The 20,592-nt window shown below is 34.6% G+C and overlaps 3 protein-coding genes across 5 annotated transcripts; 1 reads left to right on the top strand and 2 right to left on the bottom strand.

Moving 5' to 3' along the window:
• The first annotated feature begins 55 nt into the window (after positions 1-55).
• Positions 56-2,970, top strand: LOC105168868 (uncharacterized). The gene is made up of 5 exons (XM_011089052.3): positions 56-220; positions 858-1,002; positions 1,102-1,170; positions 1,823-1,929; positions 2,071-2,970. Exons 2-5 carry the CDS (start codon positions 867-869, stop codon positions 2,659-2,661), a joined length of 903 nt encoding a protein of 300 aa, XP_011087354.1. The 5' UTR covers positions 56-220; positions 858-866; the 3' UTR covers positions 2,662-2,970.
• Positions 2,971-3,011: 41 nt separating this feature from the next.
• On the bottom strand, positions 3,012-8,245 carry LOC105168867 (uncharacterized). 2 transcript variants are annotated; one of them, XM_088883276.1, is made up of 3 exons: positions 6,455-8,245; positions 4,625-5,049; positions 3,012-3,856 (listed from the first exon to the last, which is right to left on the bottom strand). In XM_088883276.1, exons 1-3 carry the CDS (start codon positions 7,353-7,355, stop codon positions 3,164-3,166), a joined length of 2,019 nt encoding a protein of 672 aa, XP_088739402.1. In that variant the 5' UTR covers positions 7,356-8,245; the 3' UTR covers positions 3,012-3,163. The 2 variants fall into 2 exon arrangements, with proteins under 2 accessions (XP_088739402.1, XP_011087351.1); XM_011089049.3 differs by having other exon boundaries at positions 3,012-3,889; positions 6,455-8,240.
• Positions 8,246-10,748: 2,503 nt separating this feature from the next.
• Positions 10,749-19,400, bottom strand: PSP (3-phosphoserine phosphatase). Of its 2 annotated transcripts, XM_011089048.2 has the most exons (9): positions 19,150-19,400; positions 17,622-17,656; positions 16,707-16,947; positions 16,332-16,464; positions 16,130-16,237; positions 14,025-14,118; positions 12,127-12,276; positions 11,992-12,045; positions 10,749-11,215 (listed from the first exon to the last, which is right to left on the bottom strand). In XM_011089048.2, exons 3-9 carry the CDS (start codon positions 16,936-16,938, stop codon positions 11,090-11,092), a joined length of 897 nt encoding a protein of 298 aa, XP_011087350.1. In that variant the 5' UTR covers positions 16,939-16,947; positions 17,622-17,656; positions 19,150-19,400; the 3' UTR covers positions 10,749-11,089. The 2 variants fall into 2 exon arrangements, with proteins under 2 accessions (XP_011087350.1, XP_011087349.1); XM_011089047.2 differs by lacking the exon at positions 17,622-17,656.
• Between the last annotated feature and the right edge of the window lie 1,192 nt (positions 19,401-20,592).

Below are 20,592 nucleotides of genomic sequence, written 5' to 3'. Positions count from 1 at the left end.
ATTTGTACATTACAAAATATCTTCTACCATAAAAGCCGTAATCCCACGGTTCAAATCTCTTCATCTCAAAACCAACGGCTGATGCCAATTTCTGCCCTTTCTGTATAATCCCCCACCCCTTCCCCCAATTTCTCTCTTTCAGTAAACCCTCCGCATTTTTTCTCTCTAGGGTTTTACACTTTGTCTCGACGACCCAACAACAAAGACAACCCATCCAAAGGTACCAGTATTTATTTTTTATTCTTTTCACTTTTCCGGACTCTAATTGGCGCAGGCATGTTTTTAGCCTTGGTATATGCATGAAATCGTTCGCTTATTTGGTTTCGGGGTTTCATTTGGGGGTTTGTGTTTTTTTTTTTTTTTTTTTTTTTTTTTTTGGCGGTTCTCTTAGTTTTTCTTTATGCAACTCTGTGTTTTTGGAATTGGCATAGGCCAGCATCAGCTTGCCGAGGAAAATGATTAAGGGAACAGGTTTTTTTTTTCTTTTCCTGTGGGCTTCTGTTTTCTGGTTGTTGTGTATTGATTGACTCTGCTTGTTTGCAGTTCGAAGGTGCTGAATCTGATTAAATGATATCCTCATAATATCTGTGAGGATGGATTTTGTATGGTTTCTTGCTTTTGCGGATGGGGGGAAAGAGATTAGTTCTGATATGAAGTTTACTTGGAACTGTTGCCTGATTGCATTTCTTATAAAGTATAACAGATATCATGTATAATTTGATTTAAGATGTAAATATTTTTTGTTTTTTTTATTCCAAGGATGCCAGCTGAGGAGATATGTCTAGACATTAGCTGTTCTTTTTGTTCAATTGCCTATGATTTCAGTACATTTTAGAAAGGCTTGGTCACTATGGCAGGTCAGAGCAATGGCTTTCTTTAGAAGAGCTGGAAGTGTATTACGGAGAACTGTGACTAATAACCTCAATCAGGAAATCTCGTCTTCCAGACCTTCCATCTTACAAGCAATAAGATGCATGTCTACTTCAAAGGTCTTTGTTGGAGGTGCAATACCATTTCTTTTGGGACCTTTGATTGACCAAGTCTTATCCTAATATTTATTGCATGAAATTTTGTATCATATATTAACATTAGATATTGCAGGACTATCATACAGCACAGACGACACAAGTCTGAGGGAGGCTTTTGATAAGTACGGAGAAGTTGCTGAAGGTCACATGATCATCACCCCATCAATTGTGAATTTTCAGTAGTTTGTGATAAATTGTGTCATTGTGTGGCAGTCGCATTATGTGTATCCTTGTGTCCTAGTTCTGCATATACATGATTGCTCGGTATCTTTATCTATGAGTGGATGAGATATGAAAACTGACCAGTATCATGCTGAAGATAGATTTTGATAAGAAAAAGATTTTAACTAGAACATGTATTAATTGGACTGACTGCTGAGTTACCTATGGCATTTGTTGATGAATGCTGGAACTTGTGTGAGATGGAGTTTCCTTGAATTCTTTGTGTAGTTGCATGTGCGAGCTCTTGTTTCTTTGTGATAGCTTTTGTTGCATGCATAAGGGCCCAAATGATGGCTTTGATTTTCTTATTAGCTATATTTTGCTGAGACCTATGTTACCAAAGATATAATAACTTTGGACAATGGACCAGGCTGTTAGTCTGCATCACCAACTACATCTTTTTGTTGGACATAGCATGCGACATCTTGATGCTTTATGAAATGATTAATTGTATTGCAGGATGGACTTTATTCTCTTGAATGCTTGATGTTTTCTTTTTTGCAACATATGTTGGGTTTGGAAGCAAATAGACTTCTTTTTGTTGATGCTGGAAATCATTGTACTGATTGCAGCAAGGGTAATTGTTGACCGTGAAACTGGTAGGTCCAGAGGATTTGGTTTTGTTACATATTCTTCTGCTGAGGAGGCATCTGCTGCCATCCAGGCTTTGGATCAGCAGGTGTGATTACCCTGCTTGTAGCTCTTTGCTCTAGTTTCATGTTGCATTTGACAAAGTCCAAAGTCTTTTTTTCTATAGTAGTGTTATTGTAGTTTTCTTTTGAACTTTAACTAATGATATTCCATTTTGGCATTCCCCTAGGAACTTCATGGTCGTAGAATAAGAGTGAATTATGCAAATGACAGAACCCGTGGTTATGGTGGTGGAGGGTTCAGAGGTGGCAACTTTGGTGGGGCAGGTGGCGGTTACAATGCCGGTGGTTTTGGTGGGGGCTATGGTGCTGGTGGTGGTTATAATAACAATGATGGTTATGGTGGAAATTATGGTGGTGGCGGTGCTGGTTATGGTGGCAGTGGTTATGGCGGTGGTTCAAATTTTGATTCTGGGGCCAACAGTTATGGAAGTGGCGCTGGGACCAATGCCTATCCTGCTGGTGGAGAGAGCCAAACTGGCATTGACAATTATACAAGCAGTAATAGTTATGGTGGTGAGAACTTGAGCTACGGTGGTGATGGTCAAAATTTCGGCGTTGCTGGTGGTGTTGGGGGCAGTGACAACTTTTTCAGCAGTGGTGAGGGAGCTGGCAGCAGTGGGGTTGGGGACAAGCTTGCCGATGAAGAAAGCATTCATATTGGAGGTGCTGATGAAGATTTAAGTCAAGTTGGTCCATTGGAGGGAAACTTCAGAGACGATGATGACACCCCTGACAACTATGCTGATAGAAGGGGTTGACGGAGGGTCAACTTATTACCGGACTGAGACCAATTCCTTTGGTAGAGAGGTCATGGAAGCTGCATTGAACTTTATTTTATTTGTAGGACTTGATTTAGTTGTCTTTTCACTTCGAGAGTCTCTTGAGCTATTTCTTCTTGTGCGTGGTTTATGTTAGTGTCTTAAAATTTATAGCTCGAATGTTGTATTTGGTTCTTTTCATGTTTAGTGTTTTTGAATCAATGTCACTTTCAGAAGCTATCGATTGAAGTTCTGCACAATCATAATTGTAACTTGACATAATTGAAGGAGTAGGATTTCGGATTTCAAGATCTTTAGTAACTTGTCTGCGATGAGCTCTATTGCAAAGGTTGAAAACAAGTATGAAATCTTCATTGATAAATCATGAAACATCAGACTGCAAAAAATTATTAACAGAGCAAAAAAGATGCAAACTCAGCATACAACTATTGTGCTCTGCAATTTTTACCCTTCTATTTCCTTTATTTGCTTTTCTTTAATGTCAATGTTCATCGGTTGATAATAATGCTCTTTGAGCTTTCAAAACTGCAGGAGAGCCTTTCCTTGCTTTCTCTATAATTTGCTGTATCAACAGCTTCTCCATTTCATCATCTTCACTCTCATCCTGGCTGCTGCACACAATATCATTTGACATGGTGTGAAGCTCTTCCTCAGTTCTTCGATCAAACACCATTTCTCGACTCCCATTGGAGAACAAATACTGTTTCATGTCCCCATCTTGAACCCGAACACTGTTCTCAAACCCAAACTGCAAGTCTTCCTCGTCTGAGTCAGAGATCTTTGTGAACTCTTCGTATGCCTCATTGTATGCAGCCAGAGCATCACCTGATAAATTGATAACGACGGGCTGGTCCATAGATTGTGGCCAGTTTTTAGCAACCGGGCTATCACGGGTGGAGGAAGTTCCTGTTTTGTTGTCTGAGATCTCCCTTGATGGACGCACATGCTCGGATTCCATGTACTTGACCTTTCTCTGGCTGTTCTGGAGTGCTGTTTCAAGTTCCTTTATTCGTTGTTCAAGTCTTGATTGGATGACTTCATGCAAGCGCAAACTCAGCTCTCTGGGGGAGATGGAGTAGTGGGCTGAGTGGGGTGTGGAGTTACCGCTTCCATCCCGATCAGCATAAGGTTGGTCACCGGTCTTGGCACCAAACAAGTCGGCTCTTAATTCCCCCTTGACAACATCCGACACAAAATTTGGATCAAGCTGCAATATAGTCCATTAAAGGTGGTCGTATGAACAGTCTATTCAATATCTCAACAAGACGAATAACAGCGAAAAGATTACATATATATTTACATGCTTTTCTTCTTTTAGTCCAAGTATCATATTTATGCTAAAGCAGCAGAAAGACAGATCCTTAGAGAACACAGGAAGTGTTAATATAGAGACAGGATCCTCCAAGCCCAGATAAAGGCAAACATTATAACTATAAGTGGATTTGTTTAGGATACTATATGAATTACATATGCAACACAAATTTCTCCACAGTAATTGATATTCACTGGGCTAACATGAACCCTCGAGGATTCATATTTTGGTCTTATTTACTTGTGTAACTGAGTAACCAGTCACAGTTTTTATCAACTCTAGAGTGAATGAAAAAAATGGAGTGTGGAACTAATGCTAAGCCTTTTGCTTTTCACCTGCACTGCTCCCTCACAACAGACAGTAAAACAAAGAGAAGACAACAATATATGACGTCCGATATTCACGATGATAATATGTTATTTACTATTTCAACTTAAAAGATGAGATGCATGAAATCAACATTTGCCTCCAATTGTCAAGTGAATGCTCAAAACAATAAGGTGGAGGAAAAATCATCAAGATTGATAAGCAGTAGGGAGGAAGTCAAATCATCATGAGAAATCTCACATTAACTTAACAAGCACATCCTTCCAAATTGAGAACAAGAAAGCATGAGCATAATATGTTTACCTCAGCTGTGCTGGATATTTTTCTTTCCAATCTGGACGAGTTCATGTTTGATGCCAATCTCTCCAACTCAGCTTCAAGCTCTGCTTCAATTTTACTTAAAGATTCCTCATCAGCCTTCTGATCACAATGGTCCTCATTAGAATACCTTGAAGCATCATTCAATTTCTGAACAAGAGACAAAGCATGTACAGCATCATCAGAGCAACGATCATTATGCATGTCCTGTGATTCATAATCCTCTACAGCAAGCTCCTTTACAGTTAAAGAATCTTTCATCTCAAGCTCATCTTGGAGATCTTGAACCAGATTCTCAGACTGCTTCAACAACTTATTCAACTGTTCCATTTCCCGTTTATTTGCCAAGAAAGAAGATATAATGCCCATTGTTAATCCGAAGTAGAAAAGAAGAGCCCCATCAGATGATCCTGACCAAGGAGAGACGTTTAGCATAAACATCCCAAAAAAAAACTTAGCAACACGGTAGGCACAATATTATTCATGACAAAGCACCCTAACACAAAATAAATATTTCAAACCACAATGACATTACAAATACTTAAAGTGGTTGTACAGTTATCGAATTAACGAGTGGAATATTATTTCTGATTGAAAACCCAGGCCAAACTAGACTATTTCAAAGAAAACAAAATTTTGAAAGACTTAAAGTGGTTGCACACTTTTAATCACCACAGTAAAGAATACCACCCTATTAAGCTGCATTCTGAAGCAATATTTTTCAAGAAAAAAATATGATCTTTTTTTCCCATTACACTAAAGGTACATTTCCATCTTTCTTTAAATATGAGACCCAGGCATAATCCTGGTGGTATCAACATTATTGGCGACTAGCTAACAGTCGCAAAATGCTTAAGCCAATCATAATAAGAGGGAGGTGGAATATTTTGTCAATTTGATCCTTCAACTTGTGAAAGTGTAACTAGTTAAGAACCACAGGAAGCAAGGCACTTATTGGGATGCAGCCACTTATGCCCACCTGCCACTCAAAATCGAGCTTTTTATTGCCATGTTTACAAGGAAAAAGAGTTGTGCTTTTACAACCAGCTATAACTTTTGATTTAGTGACAAGTGTTTATTAGGAGGGAACCAAGGTCTTACAAACTGTTCACTATTTCCTTTTGGAACTAGCGTAGGATGGGACTATTTCAAACTATTCCTTAACTCTACTATCCTTGCAAGGAACTACTGATTGGAACTAGCAAAACCCATATTGAAAAGTAGATAGCACCCGATGCATAGTTTTACAATTTCACTCCACAACAGATGTGGGGTGGGGACGATTACATCAGCTTAGCCAAGCAGCCTGGGAAAAGAAACAATGATTGTGGAGTATTTCAGGTAAGTACAAGTTATCTTGTAAACAAGATAGCAGGCGTAGGAAGCTCCCATATGATAAAGACTACAGCATTTGTTTTAACCAAACTGAGGGACCATGTGTGTTCCTCACTTGTCTTGCTTCTTCAAAATAAACACATACAAAATGATTTTAGTATGATGCTGTCCAATAACTCATACAGTAACATATCCTCTATCTTACTACATCTGTTATAGATTATAGTTCTTATTTTCAGTTGTGGAAGTAATATCTGTCTGTTACTAGAAGTTGAGTACCAGGTTCATCCATGAAACCTGGTAGTGCTCTGAACTATATTTTTCCAATCCATATGTCATCACTTCTCATTAACCATATATTTCAGAACACAACTGCAAATGCAGATTGAACAGCTTTATCTCAATGGAAAAGATGAAAATTTTGAAGGCTACAGATGCGCATATGCCTAATGGAAACTGAATAATGTAAGATTATACTACCTGGCGCATTGTTGTGGTTTCCATTGGCCAGTTTACTAGAGTCAGTTCTTCTTAGAATAGGCTCCTTTCCTTTTCTAGCTTTAGCGTTCTTTTGTAACTTCACAGATGCAACATTGGGGAGTCTTGGAACACCAAGTACAGTCGTCCTCTCCTGTGCATAGGTATCCTTCTGCAACTTACATTTCCCTGTTCCACTCGGTTCACTGATGTAATCTTGAGGAGTTCTGCTGATAATTCTGCTTCCATCAGTCACAATAAATGGTCTCAAAGTCGGTTTCTGAAGTGGACTGGGACAATAAATGTATTCTTCAATTTCAGCATATTCTTTGTATAACTGAGCCATAAGACAACTTTCAAGAGAAGTTCGGGGTTGTATGAATTGACTATTAATCCTTCTACTTCTAATGCTACTTCTCTGTTTCCTAAAACCATAAGAAAAACCCATCTCTCTTGAAGAAGGTTCAGGCAATGAATCATTAGTAATAACTTCACCAATGCTGGAAGGTACTCTACCTTCCAAATCCCCTCGAATATCTTCACTGTTCCCAAACCCAGCTAAAGAATTTGAATCAGAATGTGTACCATAAGTCGCAAAGTTATCCAGCATTACCAGATTTTCATCTTTATATCCACTAGTTGAAGCAATATCTGCAGTAAAAGCATCTCTGCAAGACTTTTCTCCTTCTCTAGACATTTCTTCCTCAAAACATTTTCCCAACAACACTCTGCGGATTGGACAGCTCTTATCTGGTACCTTCTGTCTAATACTCGAGGACCCAGGTCTAACATTATTATGGTTCTCATAAGACAAATCTGACCAATTATGCTTACTCTTAAGATTCTTCAGACGCTGAGCTACATATCCAGCACCAGCAGCCGCTGCAACAATCCAAACATCCATTTTCGGAGTCCTTTGAACAAAGAAAACTTCTAAACCAGTTCAGCACAAAAAGTTCTTCGCCGGTTGTCAATCCTTAACCATCGAAATTCATTGGCATGGAAGGTCCACAGAAAGACAGGTTACAGAACCACCAAAATCAATCTCCGGTATTGTTCCAGTCATAAAAGGTTGGGAAAATGCAGTAATATAAACAAAATGCAGCCAGATATACCTTAAAAATTCTTCACAACAAATTCCAAAACAGACAATCCAAAACCAACACCAACACCTCAGCATTCAAATCAAGAACTAAACAAACCTCAGATTCTGATAAATTGGTCGTCCCATGGCAAAAGATTCTTAAAACCATTCATGACAACAAACCAAAAAGACCAAACAAGAAAAGTATGATTGAACTCAGACAATCAACAAGACCGAAGTTCAGACACCCTCACTCCTCAAGCTAACACGGAAAAGACCAAAATGAAAACTTTACCAGAGCATCAACGCCAAGAATGCAATCTCCATAAAGAACCAGGACAATCCAACGCAAATCCGTTTTCTAAAAATCCAAAACCACAAAACCCATCAACAGAAACAACCCATTTCAAAACCCTCCAGTTTCTTTCTCTTTCTTCCAAGATTTTGAATAGAACCCCAGTTGAAATACCCATGTGAACTGCAACAACCATCAAGAAAAAACGGGACCCATTTTCCTACCAAACCACACCAAGAACTGAAAAGGAGTAAAAACGAAGAGGGTTGGCCCAAACTGAGCTTCGGATTACATGAGAAGTAACTTTTGTATTGGTTGGCAAAGCATATCGTGTGTGTGTGTGTGTGTGTGTGTGTGTGTGTGTGTGTGTGAATTCGGGCCCCAAGATTTACAAGACGACGACGGAAATAGTAGAACGCATTTTGGTTCTTTTTCAGATATTTCTTGGCTTTTTTTTTTTTTCTTCCTAATATTTTTCATCTCTTAATACTTTTCGTTCGGATGATCCAAAGTTTAAATTACGAAATCAAAATATTTGTTTGCTCCAAAAATTAAATCTCCTTTTTCTGCACTTTGAAGGGAGAAAAATGAAAAAAAGAGCTGATCTTTTTGTCAGAATATTTTGTGTATATTCTGAATCACCTAAATTAATTAATAACATCAAATTTAAATTATTTATTCTATAATTTTAATTAAAATTTCGACGTATCAAGTACAAATTAAAATGACCATCTAATTATAAAAAAATAGTTATAAAAAATATTGATCTAATATAAATTATAATTTCGATAGTCATACATCAATAAAATTTTTCGTGCTTTATTACTCTTTTATTCATATAATTTCAAAACATATAACTTAGTATGCGACCGGTGGAAATTACTTTGTTTTTTCAGATAACATTAATCCCAAATGAAAAAATAATAAATCCAAATATGCTGGATTTTTCTTATTATTATTTTTAATTATCAGTCCATTAAATGCTAAGAAAATGTAGAAATCATTCTAATTATAAATTAAATAGTATAAAAGTATTCATCTATTTCAAATTATAACTTTGATCATCGTTTATTTTCATCTAGGGTTTTTTCTGCACTGATATTCAAAATTCTTGTAATTTCGGAACGTATAACTCAATATGGGACAGGTAGAAATTATGAATTTTAGATAATATAATCCAATTCCAAAGGAAGAAATAAATCAATATATGTTGGATTTTTTCCTTTTTTTTAAAAATTATTAGTCCATTAAATGCTAAGAAAAGGAAATCATGAAAGCCAGTATTGAAAGGTATGTTGAGACATAACACAAAGTGGAAGTCATAAAAATTGATTGATGAATTAATCATAAATATTTAATGCAAAACAAATGATATTAAAAGCCCCAACCCCACAAAAAGTCTATTTCTTTTCAAAAACAAAAACAAAAAAACAAATGCATCACCACAAAGAAGCTTTTTCAGCCTGTCTATTTGTTCTCTTTATTTATTTTATTTTTTTTATTTTTTTCTGAGGAACCCACCTCTCTAGTTGAATATCTTTTTAGCCAACCACTATAAATAAATGTGTGTTCAGAAAAAGAAAAAACCCACAATAGATAAATAAACCAAATAGTAGGATCCAATTTTTCTAAATCTTTATAGTATATATCACTGCAATTTATGCACCCCAAATAGTGATTCTCTTGCAATAGTTGATTGGCCAGGTTTAGGAGTTATGGTTGAATATGGCTATAATTCTGATCATAGATCAAATTAATATTTGTGTTGATTCTCACATAGTTATGTTTTGAGTTTTTACGATAGTATATTGACTATGACAATATCGACGATTTCACATACACAACCGCAATATTTTCTGATGGGCTGTGGGATGCAACTCATATTCTCTCATTTTTGTAACAAAAGAAAATTAAATATTCTTTTTTTTTTCCTATTTTCATTAGACGGATGATTAAACAATGTTAGATAACACAATAGCTCCGATTGTACTCATTATCACAAATTAAGACATGCTTTTAGTATTGTTTTGCACTCATGCTTTTCAGCTGCCTTAATTAATAAAACCAAATTCAACTTTGAGATGGTAATCTAATTCGAGTAAACGATGATGAATCAATCAACCCATCATGACTCCTTCGCACGTTCCATTCCAACCTTAGACTCGGACAATATATGTTCAATATTCTTTGAATATTGCCTATTGGGACCTAAATCACCTTTTTTTTTTCCTTTTCAATTGTCAAGGGCAGCTATAACAATTTGAATTTTTCTTGCAAACTAATATTTAACTCGAGTAAAAAATGCACGGATCCCTATTGCATCATATTCTTGGTTTTCAAGTGAAAATTCGTCATTTGGGGACCGTTTAACCCATTACCAGTAATGTAAGTTTTACTGACATAACATGTATAACATAAGATCCAAATTGGGTGGAATAGTGATGAATAAAATTCTTTCTAGAGGTGTGATTACAATATTAACTATTTTTTCCAAAAATTTCCAAGAAACAAAAGATGAAATAGAATATTATGAGGTTGCAATTAATAATGTTGTAGCCCATATATCTTAAATGCAGCAACATAGTCATGTAACCAACCTTTAACTATCTTGCAGCTTTTAGATATGAATAATAGATTATTATTCACTTGTAATGTAGATGATGATGATATTGGAAAATTCAGTTTATAAATCATTACTGTTTTATGCTCAATATAAAATCTACATTAAGGTCTTCTCTTTTGGCCTCTATTTATATAGCTGTGTCAGGGTACCTATTTCTTGGACCCAAAAGCGCTGCAAGAGACAAGAAGTCAAATTTATACCCTACTCAAAGAATTCATACATAATACCACTAGCGAAATTTTTAAATAATTAGCATCACCCACATATAAAAAAGAGTAAAAGAAAATAGACTACGTTCAAGAAATGTCTAATGATGAATAAAAATCGGTCAGACGTGACAGCCAAGTGCTTAAAGAATTCATCACATTACAAAAGATAAGATAATTCGACTTGAATCGCGTGATCTCATTATCTAATGATCCTTTCGGTTTGTAGGAAATTCTTCTATACGAGCACAAGGTAAGTTTTGAGGCTCTCAACAGAAAATCTTCATATGTTTTTCACCATAACAAGAGAAAGTAGATAGGGATGCAAGGATAACAAGAATGGAACCCTTATTAATTGAACTAAGCAACATTTCGCCTTAACGGCCATAGAATGAGGGAAAACTTAAGTGTATAAAAGCGTGACCGTGGTCTAGTCCAATGAGTTGATCAAGTCTTTGAAATTGTACACAAGCCAATCAGCTTTAGCTGCAACGCTTGCTCGAAGTTGGACTCCTCCATAGCATATAAACAAGTCAGCACCTCCCGGCTTACGGGCCTGTGGTTGCAACAGAAGGAAACCATGATAAAATACAGACGAATTGACTGGATACACAATTATGCAAATATGGGTTAAGACGACGTTGACATAGAAAAAGGAACTGATATGGTGACTTAAGAGAATCATGTTAGAATATCCACGCCAAGAAAGATGAAATAGAGAACAATGGCAACTGTTTCTGTATTGTAATGCAATCACATCAGGTTTGTCTTTCATTCCTTTTTTCAGGCTGCTAGCAGAAGTCAGAGGAAAATGAAGCATGAAATGTACTGGGAAAAGTGCTTGTCAACATAGAAATTCATTATACAACATGGAAATGACTTCAATTATTGGCAAGAAAAAAAAAGAGGGGCTGTTCGTTCAACTAACTTATGTAAAACTTATGTAAAGGATCTTATAAATTCATAAATCTTGTAATATGTTCTTAGAACTCATAAAATGATGGATGTTATTGTAAAAATAAGCTTTAAACCAATTGGATGAAATATGATAATAGAGCTTGCAAAATGTTTCTAATAATAATTTTGCAATTAATACAAGCAAAATTGAAAAAGTTTGTTAAGATTTTAAAACTAAGTTGGAAACTCCTACTTTTCTTATTATAAGCTCTTAACTTCATATTTTTGGATCAAATAAGTTTTTTCTCTAAAAATTTTACCAAACATTTTATAATATCTGATAGTCTATCAAATAACTTATTAGATATTTAAAAAGAGATAATAAGCACCTCCAAATATCCTCTATGTTTGCAGGAGGAAAGTAATATTTCTCACCTCAAGATCAGTTGCACCATCTCCAATCATGACTAAAGAATTGTATCCTTTAACCTGGAAATAGATGGGGAGGGACTTTTTACTATGCTTCAGGAGAGATGTTATGAAACCAGTATAAATCAACCAGCACCTGACCTTCCTAATCTGTTCAACGGCAGTGGCTTTCCCTCCACTTCTTGAAGTGGGCTCTTTAGTATCGAACCCCAAGAACTCGCCAGAGCTTCCAAAGAGAAGTTGATTGGCGTATATGTTCTCAAGTGGTATCCCAAGGATTGATGCGATGGGCTTCAAAAATATTCACATTAGGAGCTGAAATAATAATCTGCAGACGCATTATATTTCTGCCCCTACATGTTCATGTATTTGCAGTTTATGAGTAGATCAAACAGAACATACTGCACAACAATATGAACCATGGGTATCTATAAACTAGTAATTTGTCTCTCGACTTTGAGAGCTTACTGATGAAGGCACTCAAGTGAAAATTAAAATCCATTTGGTTTTAAAGAAAAGTATGAAGGAAATGTTTGTAGACATTTAGTCATTTGGATACATAGTAATTTGTAAGAAAGGGTAAATTACAACATTCCCTAAAGTTTGGCATAATTACGAATACCCCGTTGTTATTTGAAAAATTATCAATACCTTCCTAATTTTAACAACCACCTAACAATTAGCATAATTCATTAGGTTTCCATCCATTTTTTGTGGTGAACAGACCAAAATGCCCTTGTGGGTTAAAAATTATAATTTTATTTTTTAAAAAAAAAAATCTAATTTTTTATGAATTAAGTGGATAATTTTTTTTAAAATTTTTTAAAATTTTTCCATCCACCCTGTCCAATTTTTTTACAAACTTTTAATTTTTTTTTTTTTGTTTTTAAATACAGTAAAGGCAAAGTTGACAATTTCATACCTCCAACTAAGGATTACATAAGTTCCTCAAACATTAGAAGGGTATTTGTACTTTTTCAAACAATGAAGGGGTATTCGTAATTATGCCAAATCTTAAAGAAGGTAGTTGTAATTTACCATATTTTTTTTATGCATAATACTCAACAATCACATTCAGAAATTTTACAAAATTGCATTTATTGTCCAAAAGAAAGCATTGTGGAATTTCATAATTATTTTTTTCCTATTCCTACACTAAATTCTATATCCATACAGGAAAGTACATCTATTACAATCAATTGAAGAATGGCCAGCCCGCAACATGGGAAATGGTTATAAACAATAAAGGAAGAACTGATATAATAAACAATATGAGCTGTGAAGTTTCCCTTTATAGCATTTAAATTGATCTCTATTCTCTTAATAGCACAACATTAAGGCAGGTATTATTGTGCCGATCAAGAAGCAAAACTGCAAAAACCAAGACATATGGCTCTTCATCATAGGCATATCTACATCTTCCATCATCAATTTATTTTCACATTTATTTTCTTGATGGGTTCCGTCATTTATCTTTAGAGATCTCGTGGAAGATATTTTCTTCTGTATATTTGTCAACAACCTCAATATGCATGAAGGCAACTTAAATTTATAAAGCACAGCAATTTCTGGAGCTAACCATATAGATAGATACAGTATTCCTTTTTGCTCAGATCAATTGCAATACATGGAAAAAATCAACCTAGCGTTCCTCACATCAAATTAATGGCTTCTTAGGAGAGTGGCCGACATGCATTCTTTTTGTTGTATCCACTTTTATTTCCCATATAAAGGCTGAAGCATGATATCACACTTCATTATACAAGTAACAGGTAACAACAGAATCGTACTGTGGCAAGACAATCAAGGCAAGTGACCTAAAATATTAAATGCATTAATTTCTCGCATTCCTGTCACAGATAAAATACAAGGACAGTCCACTGAAGAAGTTCAGCATGCATAATTGTTCTATTCACATAACGCTGACATCACACTCAAGCTAGTGAATTTCAACCTCCCAGAATTGCAGGAGGATTCATGAATGTAAAACACACAAATAATCAATGTATATTACGACAAACTTAAAATAAGCAGCTCACATTTATCATTTGACGAAAACCTCCAGAGACCAGAAATACAGTCTTGTTTTTGTCTTTCAGCTTCTTCACCAACGCATCAATGCCAGGAGAAAGTCTAAATAACAGAAGTAATTAAGCCAATCATGCACTAACAAAGACAGAATAAAATTTAAAATAACAACAACAACAATAATAATAACAATAACAACATCACATTTGAAATTATTAACGCATGGCTACATAACAACCTCCCTTGACACCAGTTAACTGTAAAATGTGAACATAAAACTCCTTTGCAGGCGACACTTAGCAGAATACTATAACCTACCATAGTTAACACACATGTCCAACTCATATTGCTTTCCACAAAATAAATAAAACCCACTTTCAGACTTTCAGTTAATGTCAAACATCAAGGGGTCATGTGTAGAAGAGAACACAATAATGATAAACTTTGTGTCAAGTCAAACTAGGAATTTAAACTAAGAGGAAAGGCTACAATTCAAACAAATTAATTGCTGCTGGCAATTAATTCATAATTGCAGGCCGTGTCATGAGACTCTTCATTACTAGCCATCCCAAAACCATGATATGCATATATGTTTTCATACTTAAACAATGAATTAAATTTGGTTACCTATTAGTGATATAATTCTGCTCTTTAAGTCATTTGGTATAGCAAAAAATAAATCCCAAATCTTCCTATCCTCATTCACAAGTAAATCACAAACTTCTTCAAGCATTCTCAACATGTGTTAAATACATATGCCTACTTTAATCAAAGACTATAATCCTATAGTGGGAGTTTTGATAAGTGATAAGGCATCAGAATCTCACAACTATTTGAAAATTCTATATTATTAGACATATCCATCTGTTCAAATATAGTAAATTGGTTTCTATACTTCCACTTTTAGTTCCATGGTTTAGAAGTCAAATGTTTTGCTTGTACATTGTTGTATAGAAATACCATCGTGTTTATAATGTACTCGTGAAGCCATATCCAGAAACTGCATCGCTTTCTCAAATTCACCTAGCTTTTATGACATATAAACCTTAACAACTCTATGAAAAAGGCCCTGACCAAGATTAACAACTTTATCAGTATTTTTGTACACGAGCCTGCTCATGAAAAGTGCATGAGCTTTTTTACTCACTAATGCAGGTTATTTACAAAATATATTTTCTGTCACTTTCTTTTGAAGTGTTTTTTCTTGTTTTTTCAAGCATGAGAAGAATTCCAGTGCCAATAAGGGTAAATCATGTTTTATGCAGTAACATCATTAATTCCATACATATCCAGCTATACCTGAAGAAGCACTTTGTGCCCTTATTATTCTAGTTCTATTCCTCTCAGTAGCCGCTGTTTCTATATATCCACTTTTAAGAGCTCAAGATGATTTTATGTATATGAGGACCATATCCCTGGGCAGCATTCCCTTTCTAGGGAAGGGAACAACCACAGCATCATTGGTAAAAAGTGCAGATTTAATTGGTAAAAGTTTTACTTATGTATATGAAATTTTGTCTTATTGAGAAAAAGATCAGTATGATATGACAAATTTTCAGTAACTATATGACAATATCTGTACAATTACGTAATCTTCTAAACCTCTAATACTGTAAATCTCACTCACATCCAAAATATGCTGTTTTACAGTCTGATTCAGAAACACCCTTGTCTTGCTCTGACAATCTGTTTTACATTACAACTTCTAGCAGAAGTTATCGTATTATGCTGAGGAAGGATGCACACAATAAGCATGGAATTGGAAATGGAGTGACGGCTGAAGCAACATAGTCACAGGACTCACAACTTGCTCTGTCAAGAATAATATTTCCAAAAAGATTTAAATGTTCACGGTATTCCATTTCTCTAATATTTTCTACAGTATAAAATTTTACAGTGAAGGAATTTTCAATAAATTTTTCTTATGATACATCATGTCTAGCATGTCTAATCGAGACTTAACAAGTAAGACACCATATATCATACATTAATATTACTACCTTAAAATGTGTGTAAAAAAGCAGTCAATTTAAAACTGATGGCTGATGCAACATTTTTAAAGTGTCCGTGAAAATAAATATGAAAGACATACAAATCAAAAGACAAAGTTTTGTACCTTGGAGGTCTCTTCTCAAGGAACTCCTTCACTTGGGACAGTGACGGGTTAAAAAGAGATAATCTGGCAGCCAAGGCTTGCTCAAAAGGAACAGAACCACTCATCGCCCTGGCAGAGCCAACAAAGTAAAATAAAATACAAATGGCATAGTTGCGGTCATAAGTCAAGAACGACTTTCCACCAGTAGAAAAGTAATGAGAACCTGGCAGTCCATTCTGCGACAGCCTTTCCAGCTCCACAAAACTCTGCCAGCTCATCAATCCCCTCATCCACGCACACTGTACTATCCACATCAAAGCATACAGCATCGGCAGTTCTCCACACATCAAGGACCTCTTACAAAATAAAAAGAAGCAGCTACAATCAGCAGCAATTACTACATATTCAAGATCATAGAACTTAGACCAAATTCATGCCACGCCAGGCACTACAGCCATTGCAAAAGGTTTTAGGCAGGGTAATCAAATTCTTCAACATTATTAAATTGAAACCCTGTCTGGTGCCATTTTTCCAACTGATCATAGATATATGATGAGTATACAGCTCAAAAGAATGTATTAGGACACTTAAGCTGCACCTTTGGATGGTAATGTGTTGTCAAAATGGGTTGCTGCTGAGCCCTCCAATGGTTGAAAAGAAGCAGCAATTGAATTTAAGGATTTTGGATTTCTCATTATCCAAGTTGGACTAATCAATACCCTCTTTGCCACTTTTGGAGGCAATGCAGGAACAAGAATTGAGTTTTGTTGCCTACTACTAAAAGAGTGAATTGGCTTCAAATTGATCCGCGCACTCATCAATCCTTCCATCAAAAGTATCTGCCCATAACACAATGGGAATGAGTGCATATGCATGAAAGTAGAAAGACAAAACATGGAAATGCATTTCAGTGCAAGGCATATCATACTATTAAAAGAGTTTAACCCTTCTTCTGAATCCAACTCTTGCTTTACTGTCAAATTGATCAAACAAATGCTCCGACAGAATTGTAAGGAATGATCAATATCAAATTTCATATCCTTTTGTTGCATTTAAAGGTAGTTCAGATGCTGATAGGATATAGGAAAAGCTTTTCAAAGTAAGCTGTTAATCCTCTACCGAATTCAGAGTATATATATTTATCTCCATACAAAAAATAACATGCTTGTTTTATAGTATTTTATGTTTTAAAAATTTGATCATATGGCAAAGTCCTTTGCAGACTACTCTGAACCGGGTATCTCCATGATCTTAGGCTGTCAGGAACTCTTGCCTGATAATAAAAGCTACAAAGGCATTCAATACTGAATTAGGAGAACAATCAATTATATTATTGGATACATCAATATTTTAAAAACTGATTAAGTACAATAAATGAATTCATATGAAAATATACTCTAGATCAAATGTGAAATTGCTACAGAAGTAGTCTTATCAACCAATGTTCTTAGTATATATTTGAAGCCAGAATCTCTTAGCTGTTAAGTCTTGATGCTTCAACTTTGAAACTTACAAAATTTGATTGACTCCTCAATATTCAACTTGGTGCTGCATAAAAAGAAACCAATCAGTGTCCCCTTTATTAATAGGTTATATTGTTCAATTTTTATAGGAAATAGGTCAAATAGTTTCCTTCATAAACCTTTTTCTCTCAATAAGACTGCAACACCCAATGTCAACAGGCTATGGTTCAATGTCTATACTTTTGGTCAAACCAAGAAGAAATCTTCTTCACAAGGTAAGCACTTAACTTCTTTTGAGGTTGCATTTGGATTGAAAATTTAGAAATTTAAATTCCAGAAAACTAAATTTGTTTAATTGTTTGAATAATTTCAAGCTGCAAAATGTTAGGTCCGTTCTGAAGTTGGAGTGGATATTTCTGGGCTGAGAATCTTTGCAAAAGAAACCACCATTACAGAAACTAGATAGCATGAGCATTCAACTTGAGGGAGATATGATCTCTTGATATCACGAGTCTTCAAGTACAAAATTACTTTCTCTCAGACACTTACAGGAATATTTCATGGCAAATAGTCTTGAAAGAATATTTAACATAAAAACTTATACTCGTTGTTCTCTTATTTTCAGAAAAATGATAGTCATTTTAATGGTAAATCAATTCATCTAAAGTTGATCCATTTTCTGTCATAGAAAAATTATTCAAAAGAGAATATGCATGGCTGGTTTTTGCATGCCAAAAAGAGATAGTTCTTTGCGATTATGTTAATCCTTTTGGTTGACCTAACTTTAGCAAATATTATTCCAAAATCTTGAAAAATGAAACTTTAAGAAATTTGTCGTGCAACATTTTTTTGAATCACATCAATAACTTAAGAACTGGAATTGAAAAACATCAAGTAAATCTTTTTGGCAATTTTTTCACAATTTACGGTTCTAAGCATGCAATCAATTGCTAACAACTCAAAATGGAAAAGAAAAAAAATCAATTGCTAACAAACTCATTATAAAATAACTCCGAAAAAGTAAAAGCACCAAATTTTAGGTTCAGACAACATTGTTTAAACTTAATCTAGTTTTAGTCGAATGCAAACATTACTACGCATCATACGAGCGCAGAGAAACATGTAATTTGGTGCCACTAAACCACAATCAGTATCTTCAAGTACTAAGACACGTCCTGATAGATCAATCTATTTCCGATTACCAGATACAACTTCAAACTTTATGCCCTTGAACGTTTCACAGCAGGTAAAATGTGGAAATGCAAAGGAGCATGCATCAAGAACCAAATGAGGAGTATTTTTATGTCATATTGCAAAACATAGTAAAGAATAAACAGTAAAACGAACAGAGACACACCATTCACACAAATATTTCGAGCAAGAGAGAATACTTCGGACAGGATATTCTGAATCATCAACAAATCCACTAAAGATCTTTACGAACGCAAAACATTAACCCAACCTAGACATTCATGTATCGTTTCAAGTTCTAGCGGACCCAGTAAATCAACAATGCTGATAAATGAAAAGGCAAACTAAAAGCACAGAAAGAATAATTGATACAATTGGGTAACACACCTGCAGGACCTGAAAATTTGAGAATTGGAAATCAAACTTCTCTCTTGGTTTAAATGCTCTTCTGATTTGCCTTTGTAGCTACAGCCTACACCAATTTTCCACAAAGCATACACGAACGGATACGGGTAGCGGCGGGGCTAGGCGGAGGACAGCGTCGACAGTCGGGCGGAGGTGAATTGTGCTGACAGAGTGCGGGCGAATGTCTTGAGCAAGAAAAAGGATCCGGAGAGAGTGAGGAAAGACGAAATGAGGAAAAGAAAAGAAACATTTTATTTTTAAACTAATTAATTATTTTAAATTCAGATAACTTATGCCGATAATTTTAAATTTAATTACACAAACATCCAATATTTTTTATAAAATTATAAATATATTTCTTAATCTTATAATTATAATTATAATTTATAAACATACTTTAAATACTCATTAACAAAAACTTAGACAAAATATACGTGTAATTTTACAAAATATAAAGAATATTTGTATAATATACTTAATATCATGGGGTGTTATTTTAATTTATACTTGAAATTAAATCAGGGGAACATTAATTATCATAAACAAAATTATCCAATTATTTTGTTTATGACTTATTTAATTAATAAATTCAACAAGTTCTTTTTGCATAAAAGAAAAAACCACTTGGCAAAGATTGTGTTACATCTTCTATATTTTTAATTTAATGTATTTAAAACAATGTATGATATATATATATATATATCAAATCTTGTATACATATGTAAATCAAAATAAATCAAATTTCACATGGGGGGGGGGGGGGGTTGGGGTTGGCAGATGAAATAGCCATAAAATCCAAATGTTGAGTTAATGGTAAGGAACAATCAGTATCAAATGTAATATCTGTTTTGTTGGTTTTGAAGATGGGTAAAGATGGTGATAATCTGATATAGGAAAATCAAAGCTTGTTCAAACTAAGCTATCATTTTCTCCACCAAATTCAATGTATGTACAATTTTAAACAATGCTTCTTTTATAATATTACAATAATGGTTAATTGAGATAAATTTTAAATTATACATAGTACATTATATCGACATCTTTTGAAATTAATTAAATTTTACAAATATTTTTATTTTTTGTAAAATTATAACTGCAGTCCCTGAAGTTGTTAGTGTAATATCTATAAAAAATGTTTGTATAAACTTTTTTCTTTGAATATAGAATATAATTATAATTACAAATGATGTAACTATAATTTTACAAAAGACAAGAGGTGTTTGTGTACTTTAATTTAATTTCATAGGGTATCAATATGAATTACCCTATTTTATATTAGTGGGCAAAAGTAATTTTTTACATATCTATTTGGTGTTGTTTTCAAGTGCTATAGGAAATGTATCTATGAATATAAAAATGTGGTTGGTTCTCTCTTTCAGAGAGACTTGTATTTAACAGTTTACAAGTTTTTTCAATATTGTCACA

This window comes from Sesamum indicum, linkage group LG8 (assembly GCF_026168435.1).
Source record: "Sesamum indicum cultivar Baizhima isolate 11 linkage group LG8, ASM2616843v1, whole genome shotgun sequence".
Classification (NCBI taxonomy): domain Eukaryota; kingdom Viridiplantae; phylum Streptophyta; class Magnoliopsida; order Lamiales; family Pedaliaceae; genus Sesamum; species Sesamum indicum.
The sequence above is the reverse complement of the archived record's forward strand: the minus strand, read 5'-3'. Positions and strand labels throughout refer to the sequence as shown.